At 44.3% G+C, this 15,607-nt stretch overlaps 1 protein-coding gene across 4 annotated transcripts in view; it reads left to right on the top strand.

Moving 5' to 3' along the window:
* wdfy3 (WD repeat and FYVE domain containing 3) overlaps nt 1-15,607 on the top strand; it is a 62,323-nt gene that overhangs the window by 14,393 nt on the left and 32,323 nt on the right. For 3 of the 4 annotated variants that reach the window (XM_086075592.1, XM_086075591.1, XM_086075590.1), the window contains exons 4-19: nt 476-585; nt 953-1,177; nt 1,727-1,919; nt 2,707-2,893; nt 3,267-3,433; nt 3,803-4,297; nt 5,789-5,899; nt 6,493-6,686; nt 7,620-7,912; nt 8,052-8,240; nt 8,373-8,456; nt 9,033-9,228; nt 10,579-10,793; nt 12,776-12,888; nt 13,754-14,003; nt 15,162-15,262. In XM_086075592.1, the coding sequence (XP_085931718.1) occupies nt 476-585; nt 953-1,177; nt 1,727-1,919; nt 2,707-2,893; nt 3,267-3,433; nt 3,803-4,297; nt 5,789-5,899; nt 6,493-6,686; nt 7,620-7,912; nt 8,052-8,240; nt 8,373-8,456; nt 9,033-9,228; nt 10,579-10,793; nt 12,776-12,888; nt 13,754-14,003; nt 15,162-15,262 (3,123 nt within the window). The remainder of the gene's footprint in view (nt 1-475; nt 586-952; nt 1,178-1,726; nt 1,920-2,706; nt 2,894-3,266; nt 3,434-3,802; nt 4,298-5,788; nt 5,900-6,492; nt 6,687-7,619; nt 7,913-8,051; nt 8,241-8,372; nt 8,457-9,032; nt 9,229-10,578; nt 10,794-12,775; nt 12,889-13,753; nt 14,004-15,161; nt 15,263-15,607) is intronic. The other variant, XM_086075593.1, reaches the window with a different exon arrangement.

The following is a 15,607-nucleotide window of genomic DNA, read 5'->3' as shown; positions in this document are numbered from 1 at the left end:
TAAAAAAAACACGTAATATTATTACAGTTTGAGTCACTGGGAGTACTGGTGACTCTTCTTTGTTTGTCTGTATGACTGTATTATACTGCCTCCGGTGGCCAAGGTAGGCACACCTGAAGGACTGCACTTACTTTCTGAGATATCGCAGAAAAGCCAAAAACATGAGTAACGCAATTTTTTCTTCTTCTGAGAAATCAAATGTGCTTTCTTACTTTCATGTGGCTTTCTCTTCTTCGATGGTTTCAAAAACAACCTCCAACTATTTCCAAAACAGCACCACCCTGTCAGCATGGCCAAACACCATAACTGCAGTTACAACTGATGGCCACTGCCTGCATGTCGACGTGTCATTTCATCCTAATTGCTTAATCCAGGCGCCGAAACGTTCTGTGTCTTACTTGTCACATTTCTGAAGATGATTTAACATCTCGTTTACCTCCTCCATTTGTTAAAACGTGCGTGTTTGTGTGCACAGAGGCGGCCAGCCGGGCCATCGTTCAGTTCCTGGAGGTGAACCAGAGCGAGGAGGCCAGTCGTGGCTGGATGCTCCTCACCACCATCAACCTGTTGGCCTCCTCGGGGCAGGTCAGTGCAACACGACCTTCCGCAATGCTGAGGTGGCAAATCCAGGTCCAGAAAGTAAAAACCTTGCCACAGTTTGGCTTTCGCCTCAGGTGCTAGTTAGCTAGGGAGCTAGCTGGCTAGCAACAGGGGCTAAAGCCAAACTGATGCATTTTTAGGCTGATGTCATTGCCTCCTTCCTTTCTCTTAGTCTTCCTTAATCATGACTAAACAATATTTTCAAGCTTTCATCCATCCTTTTGTAACACACACACACACACACACACACACACACACACACACACACACACACACACACACACACACACACACACACACACACACACACACACACACACACACACTCACTCGTGTAAATGTTTTCTTTCAGAAAACTGTGGACTGCATGACGACCATGTCTGTGCCGTCCACGCTGGTCAAATGTCTCTACCTGTTCTTCGACCTCCCGCACATGGCGGAGGCCCCGGTGGGCCCCGCCCCGCCCCCTCCCACCTCACCGCCGCCTTCCCAGGACAAGACGCCGGGCCCAGGCCACCCCCCCACAGAGCTGCCCCTGGCCGACCGCAGGGCGCTGCTACAGAAAGTCTTTGTTCAGGTAAAAGAGCAGAAATCACTTCAGTGGGCAACTCCAAATTAGGGTTTCAAGGCAAGGGTAGGGTTTCAAATTAGTGTTAGAATCTAGCGTTATTCAAATCAGGGTTTCAAACCTGGGTTTAGGGTTCAAGCCAAAGTTAGTCTTCATATTCGGATGTCAAAAAGCATTAGGGTCTCAAATTTGTTTTACAAACTTGGGTTAGGGTTGCAAGTCAGTCGGGCTTCAAATTAGGGTTCCAAGCCATGGTTAGGGTTTAATTCAAAGGTTACAGTTTCAAACGCAGATTTCCATTTTAAATCTTCCGTATGTGTTCAAGACAAAATTTGAGTTTCATATTATGGTGTTTTGCCTGGATTAGAGTTTTAAATCTGGAGTAGGGCTTCAAACCTAGGTTGGGGTCAAAATTAGGTTTTTGAAGCCAGGTTGGGTTTAAAGGCAATGTTAGAGTTTAAACCTTAAGGTTAGGGTTTAAAGTCTGAGTCAAAGATTGAAGACCGTGCTGGATTTGAGAATTTTTGGTTTGAGTGTTTCGATTTTGTGCACTTTCAGATCCTGGTGAAGTTGTGCACGTTTGTGTCTCCGGCCGAGGAGCTGGCCCAGAAGGACGACCTGCACCTCCTGTTCAGCGCCATCACGTCCTGGTGCCCGCCTCACAACCTTCCCTGGAGGACCAGCGCCGGCGACGTGCTCACCACCATCTCGCGACACGGACTCAGCGTCAATGTGGTCAAGTACATACACGGTACGGCTGGACGGGGGGGGAATGGACATGATTTTGATATATGTTGAATTCATTAATTATTAACAAATGTGATTATTTATTGTTTCATTGTACACAGTATCTTCGTTTAAGCAGCCGACTCATCGGCTCTGAATGAATTTGCTCCTCTGTAGGTTGCTGCCAGCTTGCAAACTCCTTTTTCAGCTTTAGCACTCCTATTTCATTCCCTTTTCCAGCCTGCTTGGGAAACAAACTAGTTGGGTCTGATTTAAACAGCACATATGTCGGGTTCAGTCAAGATTTAATAAACAGACAAGGAAGGGAAGACAAGAGACTTAGATTTTTTTTTTGCTCGCGAGGAGAACGGCCATCGATGTGCACCGATTACAATCTCCTACCCGCTCTGAGGCACACGCCTCCAAGCTCTCTCTTTTTATTTATTTTTTTACAGGGCGTTCCCTAGTTACATAGCCGTTGCTGCTCTAAAGGGGAGGGGTGACACAGCAGCAACCTTAAAACCATTGCGGATATGAGTCATTGCGCAGATAATACAGACGTCTTTTTCTACGGCGCTCCTGAATAAATGCTTTGCAATACTACAAGATTAAATATGGGATAACTTATGTACATTTATTCAAACAAAATATTAGAAGAAGAAAAAAAGAAATGTGGTATAATAATAAACATTCTGAATGTCTAGTAGACTTCTTCCTTGATTCAGCATTAGCACATGAGCATTGCTTCCTGTTTCTTCCGCAACCCGTTTAGTCAGCCCACCTGAATGAATTGCTCCCTCTTGTGTCCGCAGAGAAGAAATGCCTGTCCACGTGCGTGCAGAACATGCAGCAGTCCGACGATCTTTCCCCGCTGGAGATCGTGGAGATGTTCGCCGGCCTGTCCTGCTTCCTGAAGGACTCCAGCGACGTTTCGCAGACGCTGCTGGACGACTTCCGCATGTGCCAGGGATACAACTTCCTGTGCAGCCTCATGCTCAGGTACGACATGGAATGATCTAACATCTTTTAAATCCAGTGTCTTTTTACGTTCATCGGTGTTTACTGAGTGACAAAATGGTGGTCCTAATGTTCTGTTGTCTGGTGGTCACGGAAAGCAGACGCCATCTTCAATCTTAACGTGGCTGCTGTTCGATTTTTGATTGGATGAGTGACACAAGGAAGTTTGCTGGGGTTTTTCTTTTTGGGCATGTTTAGGACCGATTGTAAACGCTTGTTGTCTCAATAAATGTGATGATACAATATAATTAATGTCGTGCATACTGGAGGCGAAAACGTAAAGTGATTGGCGGCGTTTTATAACGCTTGTTAAGACGCATTCAAGATGCGTTTTTGTTTTTTTGTGGGTTTTCAGGCTAGAGCAGGCCAAGGAGGACGAATCAAGGGACGCCCTGAAGGATCTGGTCAACCTGGTGACGTGTCTGACCACCTACGGCGTGACAGAGCTCAAACCCGCCGGCCTGACCACCGGAGCGCCCTTCTTGCTGCCTGGATTTGTCCTTCCGCAGCCTTCCGGAAAAGGTAGGGTTCTCCGACCCGTACTTGCACTTCGCCCAAAATTCAAACAAATCAAGCCAGAGAATTGCAGGCTTGAAACCCATGTTAAGGTTTCAAACTCGGGCTTCAAGCCTGAGTTAGAATTTCAAATTTGGGTTTTAAAGAAGGATTTGGGTTTCATTCTTTGGGATTGAAGCCTGGATTAGGCTTTCAAAAAAGTATTATGATTTCAATGAGGATTTAGAGCCAAGATTAGGGTTTCAAAACACAGATTTGGGTTTCAAATCGGGGTTTCAAATTGCGTATCTACGCATGTGTTACGGATTGGGATTATTTCAAACAAGGGTTAGGGTTGATATTTTCACGCACATGAAGACGTGCTGTCGCCGGCAGGCCAGACGGTGCGCAACATCCAGGCCTTCTCGGTGCTGCAGAACGCCTTCCTGCAAGCCAAGAGCGGGCGCCTGGCGTGCACGCTGCTGGACGCGGTGGGCAGCATCTACGCCGCCGACCCGGCCAACTACTTCATCCTGGAGTCGCAGCACACGCTGTCGCAGTTCGTCGAGCGCGTGGCCCGCATGTCGGAGGAGGCGCAAGTCAAATACTTCCAGCTGCTGGAGTTTGTGGTCTTCAGCCTCAACTACGTGCCCTGCAAGGAGCTGTTCAGCGTCAGCGTGCTGCTCAAGGCCAGCGTCTCGCACACCTGCAGCGTGACGGCCGTGCGCGCCCTCCTAAAGCTGGCCCGCCACGACCCCATCTTCGGTGACGTGCTGAGGGAGGTGGGCCTGCTGGAGGTGCTGGTCAACCTGCTGCACAAGTACGCCGCCCTCCTCAAGGACCCCGCCGTACAGCAGCAGCAGCAGCAGCAGCAGCACAACAACGAGCAGGGTGAGAACGCATTAGTGGTGCAACCATTTATCCGCAACTCGTCCATTACCGAATTCATCCATCAATATTTTGGATAGTCGAAATAGCGTTACCTTAGGACAACATTGATCAACATTTTGATTTTGATTTTCGGTACGTTACGTTACGACCTAAACCAGTAACCACATCATAAAAAATAAATATATTGGTGCATTTTTGTTGCTGTCAATTTTTAAAAATGTCCTGTTTTTTGCATGAAGGGATGAAAATCATACGGAAGAGAATTAGGGCCAGTGAGGAGAGAAAAAAAATGTTTGGCAGGATTTTCACTTTATTCTCAGAATTCTCACTTTAAAGTAAGACTCAGATTTATTGTCATTCAGCAAACATAACGTCCCAGATGTTGTCACCAAACGAAATGTCAAAAAAATATGTTTTCCCTCTCTTCACTGGCCCTAATCCTCTTTTGTAAAATTTAGTCATATTTTTTGACATCCGATTAATCGATTAATGGACTCAATAATCGACAGAGTAATTAATTGTTAAACTAATCGTTAGTTGCATCCCTTGTTCGTATTCATTCCGGGGAAAAATGCATTTTTAGAGAAAAAATCTGAATCATATGAGAGCAAAAGTCACAACATTGAGAGGGGGAAAAATTCACAGAGCTACAAGTTGTGAATTTTCGATAAATGGTTGGAATCTTATGGGGAAAATGTTGCAATCATTTGGGTAGAAATGTTTAATTTTGTGAGGGAAAAAAAGGGATGTGATACAAAAAAAAGAGAAAAAAAACAACTAATCATATGAGAACTAAATGACATAATCCTGCAAGAAAAAAAGTCTGAATTTGATGTGGATAAAAAAACTAAAAATTTATGATTAAAAAGTAATCTAATCTTGTGAAAAAGTCATCACACAAAAATCATAATAGCATGATTCAGTAAAAAAAAAAAAAGAAGCAGTCCTACGTGGAAAAAATATCATAATAAAAAAATATATACACTATACAAAAAAATTCTCTTATTAGAAAAAAAAAAGTGTTTCTCACAGGGAAATTCTTTTTGGGAGAAATATTGTTGAAATTATAAAAGAATAGTCTCAAAATGAAAAAAATCGGACTATTTATGACAAAAAAAATTATAATCGTTCAAGAAAAAGGTTGTACTCTTAAGAGGAAAAAGCTAATTTTATGAGAGAAAAAATATATATTTTGAGAAATCAATGTAATCATTGCAAAATTTGGAATGTTAGACCAAATTGTAATTTCGTCATCGTATGAGAATGAAAGTTGTTATTTATGAGCAAAGTTGTAATCTTGTAAGAAATGTTTGTTAATCTTTAGAGAGAAAAAAGTTTGGCTATTTTTCAAGAAAAAAATATTACTGTGATTATTATTCAGAAATATACGATCCACGCCACAGGAGTGTCGCCAACCTGGATGTGGCCGCAGGAGAAAAAAATTGAAGAGACCAGAGCAATTATGATTTTTTTTTTTGTGTGTGCGTTCAGCCGAGTGCAAGAACAACACGGTGGCCGAGGAGCAGAAGCAGCTGGCCTGGCTGGTCATGGAGACGCTCACCGTGCTCCTGCAGGGCTCACACACCATGAACACCAATGCAGGTAATCTTGTTGTTTTCGTAACCTTTAACCTTTTTTTTTTTTTTTTTTTTACAATCTACAAATGATCTGGCTCAGGTGTCGCTTTTCTAAATCTAATGAGAGCCTTGAGCACAAACGTTAGCACATCTCTGCTTTAAAGGTGGTTGAAAGCAAAAAAAAACCAACATGTTTTGGTTACTATGTCATCGTACTTAAGTTTATTTACCAAAATAGTAGGTCATCTGTCAATTCCTCATCATGACCTTTAATTTGATATCTGAGTCGACGTGGTTTGCCATAATTATTTTTTTTGACATCTCACAGTCAACTTTGAACTTGATGGCCAAAGGTCAAAGTTGATCTGCGCCAAAAACTCAGCAGCCATGCAGCAGTGACGCGTGTGCGATTTTGCCATCAAGTTTTTGTGCCAATCAGAAAAAAAAATCTGTAAATTTGATTAAATTTTGTAAATAGCACTTTTGACCTTGATGCTTTGACCTTGAAACTTTCACATGTGAGAAGCTGTGATGCCAAATAACGTTTGTAGTGAATATTGCAAAGTCGGTTGATTGATTTTGCACATTGCCAATAATTGGCCTCCCCCTGCTGTGTAGCGTTGTTCAGGGAGTTTGGGGGCGCACGGTGCGTGCACAACATCGTGAAGTACCGCCAGTGTCGCGAGCACGCGCTGCTCATCATCCAGCAGCTGGTGCTGTCGCCCAGCGGCGACGATGACATGGGAACGCTGCTGGGACTCATGCACTCGGCGCCGCACGCCGAACTGCAGCTCAAGACCGACATACTCAGGGTGAGCACACGCAACTTCAAACCCTGAAATGGCCTGGGAACCCTACGTTGAAACCCCAACCCTACTTTCAAACCCTAACCCAGCCTTGAAGCCAACCTTGAGCCAAAGTCCAGGCTTGAAACCCTTCTTTCAAACCCTAACCTTGGTTTGAAACTCTAACCCATTCTTAAAACTCTAACCTTGGTTTGGAACCACTGTAACTCTACTTTAAAACCCTAACGCAGGCTTGAAACCCGAAAGCTGGATTGGAACCCTACCTTGAAACCCTAACCCTACTTTAAAACCCCAACCCAACCTTGAAACCAAAATGAAGGCTTGAAACCAAAATGAAGGCTTGAAACCCTACTTTAAAACCCGAACCTTGGCTCGAAAGCTAGCTTGAAACTCTAGCCGAGGCTTAAAACCTTAAAATTGGATTGGAATCCTACCTCGAAACTGTAACTTTACTTTAAAACTCTAACTTGCTTGAAACCATAAACCCTACTTTAAAATGCTAACCTTGGCTTGAAACTACTTTAAAACCCTAGACTAGTCTTAAAAAACCCTAACACTGGCTTGGAACCCTACCTTGAATCCCTCACCGTACTTTAAAACTTTGATTGAAACCCCACTTTGAAACCATAACCCAGGCTGGAAACCCAACTTTAATACACTAACCTAGGTTTGAAACCACACTTTAAAACCCTTACCTTGTCTTGAAACCCTATTTTGAAACATTGCAGCGGGATAGGAAACTTACCATGAAGCCTTAATCCTATTTTAAAACCATAACGCATGCTTTGAACCCGACGCTAAAACCTAACTCTGCCTTGAAACTCTACTTTGAAACCCTAACCCAGACTTTAAACCCAATTTTAAAACCCCAACTTTGTCTTAAAACCTTACCTTGAAACCCTACATATACAAGATGCCGCCGTTTGTTTCCGGACGCAGGCGCTGCTGTCGGTGCTGCGCGAGAGCCACCGTACGCGGACGGTCTTCCGCAAGGTGGGCGGCTTCGTGTACGTGACGTCGCTGCTGGTGGCCATGGAGCGCTCCCTGTGGCCGGCACAGGCGCCGCGCCCCGCCTGGCACGGCGCCAACCACCACCACAACAACCAGAACCAAGTGTTCGAGTTGCTGCACACCGTCTTCTGCACGCTCACTGCCGCCATGCGATACGAGCCCGCCAATTCACACTTCTTCCGCACCGAGATCCAGTACGAGAAACTGGCCGACGCCGTCAGGTACTGACATACCTTTTGTGGCCCAGCATGATGGTTTTGTGGGGAAACATCTGCCTAAACAATCGGCCATTTGGCCCAATTTGGCCTCAAAAAATGAACATGGGTCGGGCCCTAATTATGAATGTGGGCCCTCCACCAGGCTGCTGGGCTGTTTCTCCGAGACCAAGAAGCTGGGCCCCACCGCCGTCTTCCCGTCCAACTCTGAGCCCTTCCAGAGGCTTCTGGAGGAGGAGGCTGCCCCCGGTGGCGACAGCGTGTGTCCCACCCTCAGACATTGCGCCAAGCTCTTCATCTACATGTACAAAATGGCCACAGACTCCTTCGACAGGTATGCATCCGCAAGGCCGCCTTCGTCGTCGTCGTCTTCTCTTCTACGCTACTAACTTTTCCTCCTCCTTCTTCTTCCTCTTCTAACCCGTCTGCCCATCTTCCCCGTCACGCTGCGCGTTTGCGTGTTCAGTCGCGCCGAGCAGGTTCCCCCGTGCCTGAGTCACGAGACCACGCTGCCCTCGCCCTGGGGCACGCCCGTCCTCACCCGCAAGAGGTAGACGCGTTGCTCTCCTGCTTTTTTTTTCATGTCCTTTCTTTTTCACCCCTTTCACACACACACTCAGCTGCGAGGTTTGCACCTTCTTGCCTTGTACAGACAATTCAGACCCGACTAGTTCACCGCCTCAACAGGAAGTGCTTGGAACCAAGAAGAAGAGTGATGTGTGATGACTAATAAAAAAACAAGTGTTTATATGAGTTGCTGGTAATTCACTCACAGCCATTTTTACTGAAGCAATCACCTTCGCTCCAGGCTGTTTTACTGGATTTTGACTGATTTTGCAACAGAATATTCTGTTCTATTGCTATAAAAACATGGAAATACTAAAACAAATATTAGAGTCTCTTCTTTCATCCAGACCCGACTAGTTTGCTGCCTGAATGTCAAATAGCTTGAAATCAACGTCATCGGGAAGAAAATGGTTTTATGACCATTTCAGTAAAAATAACAATATCTATTGGAAATAATGGTAATTAGTTAGCCTGGTTAAATAGCCTGGTTAATCATTATGTAAAAGAAAAAAATATTCATTCCCGATTTGCCTTCACCGACTTTGTTGCTCGTTGGCAGGCACGGCTACCACGGTTCGTCGGGCGGCCCGGCGCCGGTCAAGCTTCTGACAGAGCTGAAACTGCACACCTCCAACCCCGTCCATTCGGCCCCACCCTCCTCGTCCTCGGGGGGCGACATGGTGGTCATCCACCCGGGTGCCGTGCTGGCCATGGTGGACCTGCTGCCCTCTGTCTCCTCCGAAAGCCAGCCTGAGGTGAGGGCGCTGCAGTTTGGTGTGAATATTGCCAATTAATTCTGCCCTTCTAGTTAGGTGCCTAAACGGCCTGTCAAATAGCTTGAAAACAAAATCCACAGGAAGAGAGTGAGTGATATGGGATGACTATTTTCAAATAAGGTTTGTTGGAAATGTTTATCATCAATTCCTGACAAGTTTGCCACCCAAATGGGCTGTGAATAGTTTATCTCCTAAACGGGCTGTCAACCGGAATGCAGTAATACTTGATGACTATTTTCATGTAAACTTTGTTGGAGTGCTCGTAATTCATTCATACTCGACTCGTTTGCCATCTTGATGGGCTGTCAGATAGCTGGACACTAAAGTGTGCATTTGATTTTCAAGTAGTTAGTTGTAAATGTTGCTCATAAATTCATACCCGAGTAGTTTTCCACCTCGATGGGCTGTCAAATAGCTTGAAATTTAATTGTGCTGGAAAAAGAGTGACATTTGATTTTCAAATAAGTTCAGGTACGTTTTGGTAATTAAATCATATCAACTAGTTTTCCGCCTAGATGGGCTGTGTTGTTGTGATTTTTATTCTCCATACTTTTTTGCCATACATCAATTCCCACATAATACTTCCGATTTACACTGTTCAAATTTCAACTTGCTTCAAAAATTCACACCTTTCCTTTATTGTCTGATTCCACATTACTTTACAGTATTGGCACGATTTAACGTTAAATATCAACTTTTCCCCATTCAATGGGACTGACACTGAACTTTTTTCCACGCCCACTTTCATACATATAACTTATCATCATCGCTTGGTGTCTGATACTGCTCGGTGGCACAGTTGGTAAAGTGTATTGTCCAGTAACCAGGAGGTCATCATTTCATCATTTATCTCTCAATTTACTTCATAAGCATTCCACATGCATTCAAATCTTAGCATTCAGCTTTCAGCATTCCCACACAATCGCTCCAGAAATTGCATTTACTCGAGTTGCTCGAGAGCATATACCAACAACTCTTATGAAAAGTCGGAAATGTGGTGAAGTTGCCGCGTCACTGAATTTGCAACCTTGTGACCGTATTGAGTAGTGGTGCAACGGATCACAAAAGTCACAGTTCGGATCACGGATTTGAGTCACGGACCGGATCGTTTATCGGATCAGCCCAAAAAAAAAAAAAAGTTCTTTGTCTTTATTTTGTAAAACGCCTTTTCCCATTAAATAAAAAAAAAAAATCAATATAAAATGTCTATCAGGCGTGATGCGAACCGTGGGGCCTGATCCGAACCGACCACGGATCAATGATGATTTGTTGCGCCACTAATATTGAGTCCATGCCTGACAAGTGGCGCTGGTCCCATTGTCATTGCAGCACGCTTTGGACCTCCAGTTGGCGGTGGCCAACATCCTTCAGATGCTGGTGAACAGCGAGCGGAACCAGCAGGTCCTGTGCGAGTCGTCTCTGCACCAGCGTCTGCTGCATCGATGCAGCCAGGCGCTGGGCGACGAGGACCATCCGCTGCACCCGCCGCTGCAACGCATGTTCGAGAGGCTTGCCTCGCAGGCGCTGCAGCCTATGGCACTCAGGTATGCACCTGCATTGTTATGCCTGGGTTATTACACCTGCTTTGTTATTACACACACATGGGGTATACACACGTTATTACACGTTATTTCATTTGTTATTATGTATCTTATCACACCTGTTTTCTTACAACTGGTATTAAATGTGTTTAATTACATGTATGTGATACACATTTGTTATTACCTATTCTTTAAACCAGGGGTGCCCAAGTCTGTCAGGCTGGACCGGACTTGGGCACCCCTGTTTTACACGTTTCCACATGAACATTACATGTACAGTACCCAATGTATGCTACTACATGTATGGTAATATGTCATTTATTACACATAAATTAGTAGGTTTAATACACAAAATTATTTATATGGACAGTGTATTATTTTGCACACAAAAATTACAACTGCCAGCTTACACATTACACATGTTTTTTTCATGTATATTACATGAAAATTACACAAGCTATAAAAGTGTAAAATAGCTATTTGTTATTACATCGTTATTACATGTGCGTTACTTGAAGTAACATTTGCCATTACACATGCACTGTTCCACTTATGTTACTACTTCAAGTATTTAAAGTATTTTATTACACGTGTTATTACACTTATGATAATACATATACTGTATGTGACAACATTTTTGAGGCACATTCCAATTTTAAATTGTCCTCCTTTCTGCTCACGCTCATGTTGACCGTAGCCACAAGTCGAAATAATCTATTACCAAGCATCGCATCCGTATAGACTTAACGGCCACAAAACCCACAAACAAATCTGGACGTGATGGCCGTCGATGCTTGCATTTATAGAAATGACAAGATAATTAATAGCCTTTATGAATCCTGCGAGAGAACTGAGCGAATGACCTGAATGCGTAATGTGCTGTGAGCTCTCCGCTCTCATTTCCTGCTTGACTGGCAAAGCGAGACGGGAGTCACAGCGGGAAAAGTTCATTGACATGCACGCGCCGCTTTGCCTTTCACATGGAAATGACGGCGGGAGAGGGGCTGTCAATCTGCTTCCCGTCGCCTCAAAGCCCACACTCTTCCTCTTCTTCATCCTCGCCACCCTCCTCTTCCTCTCCCTGGTTGGCATGCAGTTCCCACACTTGCTGTTTCAGTGTCTATGACGTCATTTGAAAAGGGTTGACATTTAGGCCGGACGATGACTGTATGAGCGGTAACTAACAAGCTGGCTAATGACTGCAGAGTCAGATCATTTGGGAAGGCGGGACTTCATGTCAATACTGAGGTAATTGTCAGGTTCAGTCAACCTAGAACATTTAATTAATAAACATCAGACAAGGAAGGAAGACAAGAGACTTGGACTCTTTTTGCTCGCGAGGAGAACAGACAGAAATGTGCACAGATTACAATCTCCTACCGCTCTGAAGCACACTCTGCTGAGCCCTCTCTGCTTATTTTTTTAGGCTGGTCCTTAGTTACACAGCCGTTGCTGCTCTAAAGGGGAGAGGGGCACACAGCAGCAACCATCACGGATATGAGTCATTGCGCAGATAATAATGCACACATGTTTTTCTTCGTTTCAACAGTCAAAGTTCAACAGTTCAATTAATGCTTGGCAATACTATAAGAGTAAATATGGGATAACTTATGTACATTTATTCTAACAGTAATGATGCAGGAAGGCGGGAAACACAAATACTGATATGTTAAAATGTTGGTACGTTTTTTTTTTTTTAAAGGGAATTAGCGGCCAATGACTGTGAGTCAAAATGAGTCAAACCAGAAATGTTGATATTGAAGTATAAATATTGTCTATACCATCCTAATACAAATATTAGCTCATTCTTTTTTAATCATTTGTAGACGTGCATAGAATCACAGAATGCACACAACACAAAGGCGGGAATTTTCAACCAAAAAGACCAAATCTTAAGGTGTGGAAATGCACTTGCGTTTTCACAGATTGGCACGTAGAGTGGCCAACGATGGCACGAACGCTGACTGCTTTTTTGTGTTGGGCAGGGAGTTCCTGCGTCTGGGCAACCCGCTCAATTGCGGCGCGTGGGACAAGAAGCTGCTGAAGCAGTACCGCGTTCACAAGCCCAGCTCGCTCAGCTACGACGGCGATGCGCGAGGTAAGACCCCCGCCGGCAGATGCTAGCGCTAACAGCTAATTACGGAGGCAGCATGTCTGAAAGTGACTTCAAGTCAAAAAATTCCTCTCCAGTAATATATATTGTTATGTTTATGGCATTCTGATTAATATTCCCATTGTGTATTATGATATAATCCACTTGTTTTTATTCATCTGAGGGGCGGCCATTTTGCCACTTACTGGCGACTGAAAATGATATCATAGTAGCTCAGGTAACGACTAATCACGACTCACCTGTTTTCTGGGTTTGGTCATGTGATGTTGCCGCTGTGATGTCATATTCAGTCAACAGCAAGTGCCAAAATGGCCGTCCCCCGAGTTGGAGAAAAATTGGTGGATTTTTCCATAAATTCAAAATATGTATTTTTTGTTTTTTGATGTCTGTAAAATGTGAAAACTCTTAGTTTCTTATTAATTCCCGTCTTGTCCTTTCAATTTTTTAAACTTTACAAAACAGAAAAAAATCGGCAGTATTTGTATTTTCATTTTTTTTATTATGAGTTATTAATATTATTTCCTTACTTTTTATTTACTTTATTTATTATTAGTATAGGGCTGTCACAATCAAATATTTTTTAAATTAGATTATCCTATCATTATTCCATCGAGGAATCGCCAACTCCCTCGTTTATTTATTTTAGTGCTGTCAAAGTCAAAGCTTTAAAGCTGTGTTAACTCCAGAGTTGAGTTAAAGCTTTAACTCAAGAATTTGACAGCACTAATTTATTGCGTGTGTGTCTTCAAGGAAGCCATTTTTAGCCGACCTACTTATCCGACTTGGTCGACTTTTATTCCCCACCCTATATTAGTATTCTTATTAATGATTATTTATTTGTTGTTATCAGGCAGCATGACGACGTCGATGGAAGGCTTCGGCGCCGACAGCGTGTTCGCCACTCCGGCCGAGGACAGCGGCCAGTACAACGGCCAGTACCGCATCAGCCGCAGCTTGGTGCGCTCGGCCGAGGGCAGCGCCGTGCCGCTCACCCGCGTCAAGTGTCTCGTCTCCATGACTACGCCGCACGACATCCGCCTGCACGGCTCCGCCGACACGCCGGCCTACGTAGAGTTCGACGCCTCGTTGGAGGGATTCGGGTACGTCCCGCGCGGGCACGCGCGACAACTAGTTAGCAGCAGATGCTAACCGATGCTAACAGTCAAATGTCGCATACGGCACAACGTGTTTATTTGTTTGTTTGGATGTGTTAGTGTGTGTGTGTGTGTGTGTGTGTGTGTGTGTGTGTGTGTGTGTGTGTGTGTGTGTGTGTGTGTGTGTGTGTGTGTGTGTGTGTGTGTGTGTGTGTGTGTGTTGTTACTATAACTAGTTTTTCAAACATTGGGAAGAATTTGTGCCTTGCGTAGTGTTATCTCATGTGAATATTCGTTATTTGAAGGAAAAACTCTCCCGATGTCAATGCTAACTTCCTGTTAGCATTTGAATGGGATCATCCCTTGCTTTTAGCATTAACGCTAGGCTACCGATGTTTTAAAAACGAAGCATGTTTTGTATTTAAATATACAGTGGATGTTATTCTTAATGTTGTGTGTGTAGTTTTAGTCATTAAACAGCTTAAAGGACGTTTGGGTGACAACAGAATAACCAGAATAACACACGCTACACATTTGCTAGTTGCTAATGTTACACGAAACAAAATGGTGCATTCGGGGTACTTCCACAGCGTTGGAAATTTCGGTTTTCTTTGATAACGTTTTAAGGGGGAAATAATCTGCCATTTGGCCCAATGTGTATTTGTGTTTATTTTGTGTGTGCGTTTGTTCCTAATGTTTTTGTCATTTTGTTCTTCGTGTTTGTTTGTGTGTTATTAGCATTATTTTCTTCATGTTTGTGTGCCTGCACGTGTTTGTTCCTAGTATTTTGTGTTTGTTTGTTTGTCTGTGCGTGTATCCAGATGTGTGTGTTTCTGTTTGCACATTTGTGTTGCCACTGTGCCTGCGTGTGTGTCAGTGTTTTAGTCGCAACAGAATAGAAGAAAAAGTTTCAAGCAGCACTGCGGAGATGACGGCGCTGGCCCACTTTCTGCACAGCAGCGCACACGCACGCACGCACGCACGCACACGCAAACACATGCACACACACAAAAGCCTCCCTGCCCTCCCATCTGTCAACATGAAATATTGATGCTCTCCTCTGCTATTAGCAAAAGCACTCCTTTTCTCTCACGCACGCACGCACGCGTGTTGGTAGGTATGATCGATTGACGTGTGTGCGTGCCTGTGCCTGTGCCTGTGCAGGTGTTTGTTCCTGCCCAGTCTGGCTCCTCACAACGCTCCCAGCAACAACACCAACTTGTCAGGAGTCAGCGACGGCGACGTCATCAGCGGCATGGGGACAGGTACGGCGCGCCCCTTGATGACATCATCAACCAGCGACGGCAAACGCATTCAACATTCTTATGCATGTCTTCTGGCACCTTTCAGCACCTCCGTCATCCCTCGAACCTTCTTCACGTCCCCTCCTCTGTATTCTCGCCTTCCATTTATCGTCTCTCCTTCATCCTTCTATCTTCTCTTTAATTTTCTGCCGTTGTCTTTCCACCTTCATCCCTCTATCTTCTCTCCTCTTTAATTTCCCGCCGCTGGTGTCTCTCATATATTCTCTGTATCTTCTCTACTTCCGTCATGTTGTACGTCTTGTGCTTCTCTCCTCCTCAATCTCTCCATCGTCACTTCTTCGTCAG

This window comes from Leptonotus elevatus, chromosome 5 (genome assembly GCF_054856555.1).
Source record: "Leptonotus elevatus isolate MCC_2025b chromosome 5, RoL_Lele_1.0, whole genome shotgun sequence".
NCBI classification, from domain to species: Eukaryota; Metazoa; Chordata; class Actinopteri; order Syngnathiformes; family Syngnathidae; genus Leptonotus; species Leptonotus elevatus.
The sequence above is the reverse complement of the archived record's forward strand: the minus strand, read 5'-3'. Positions and strand labels throughout refer to the sequence as shown.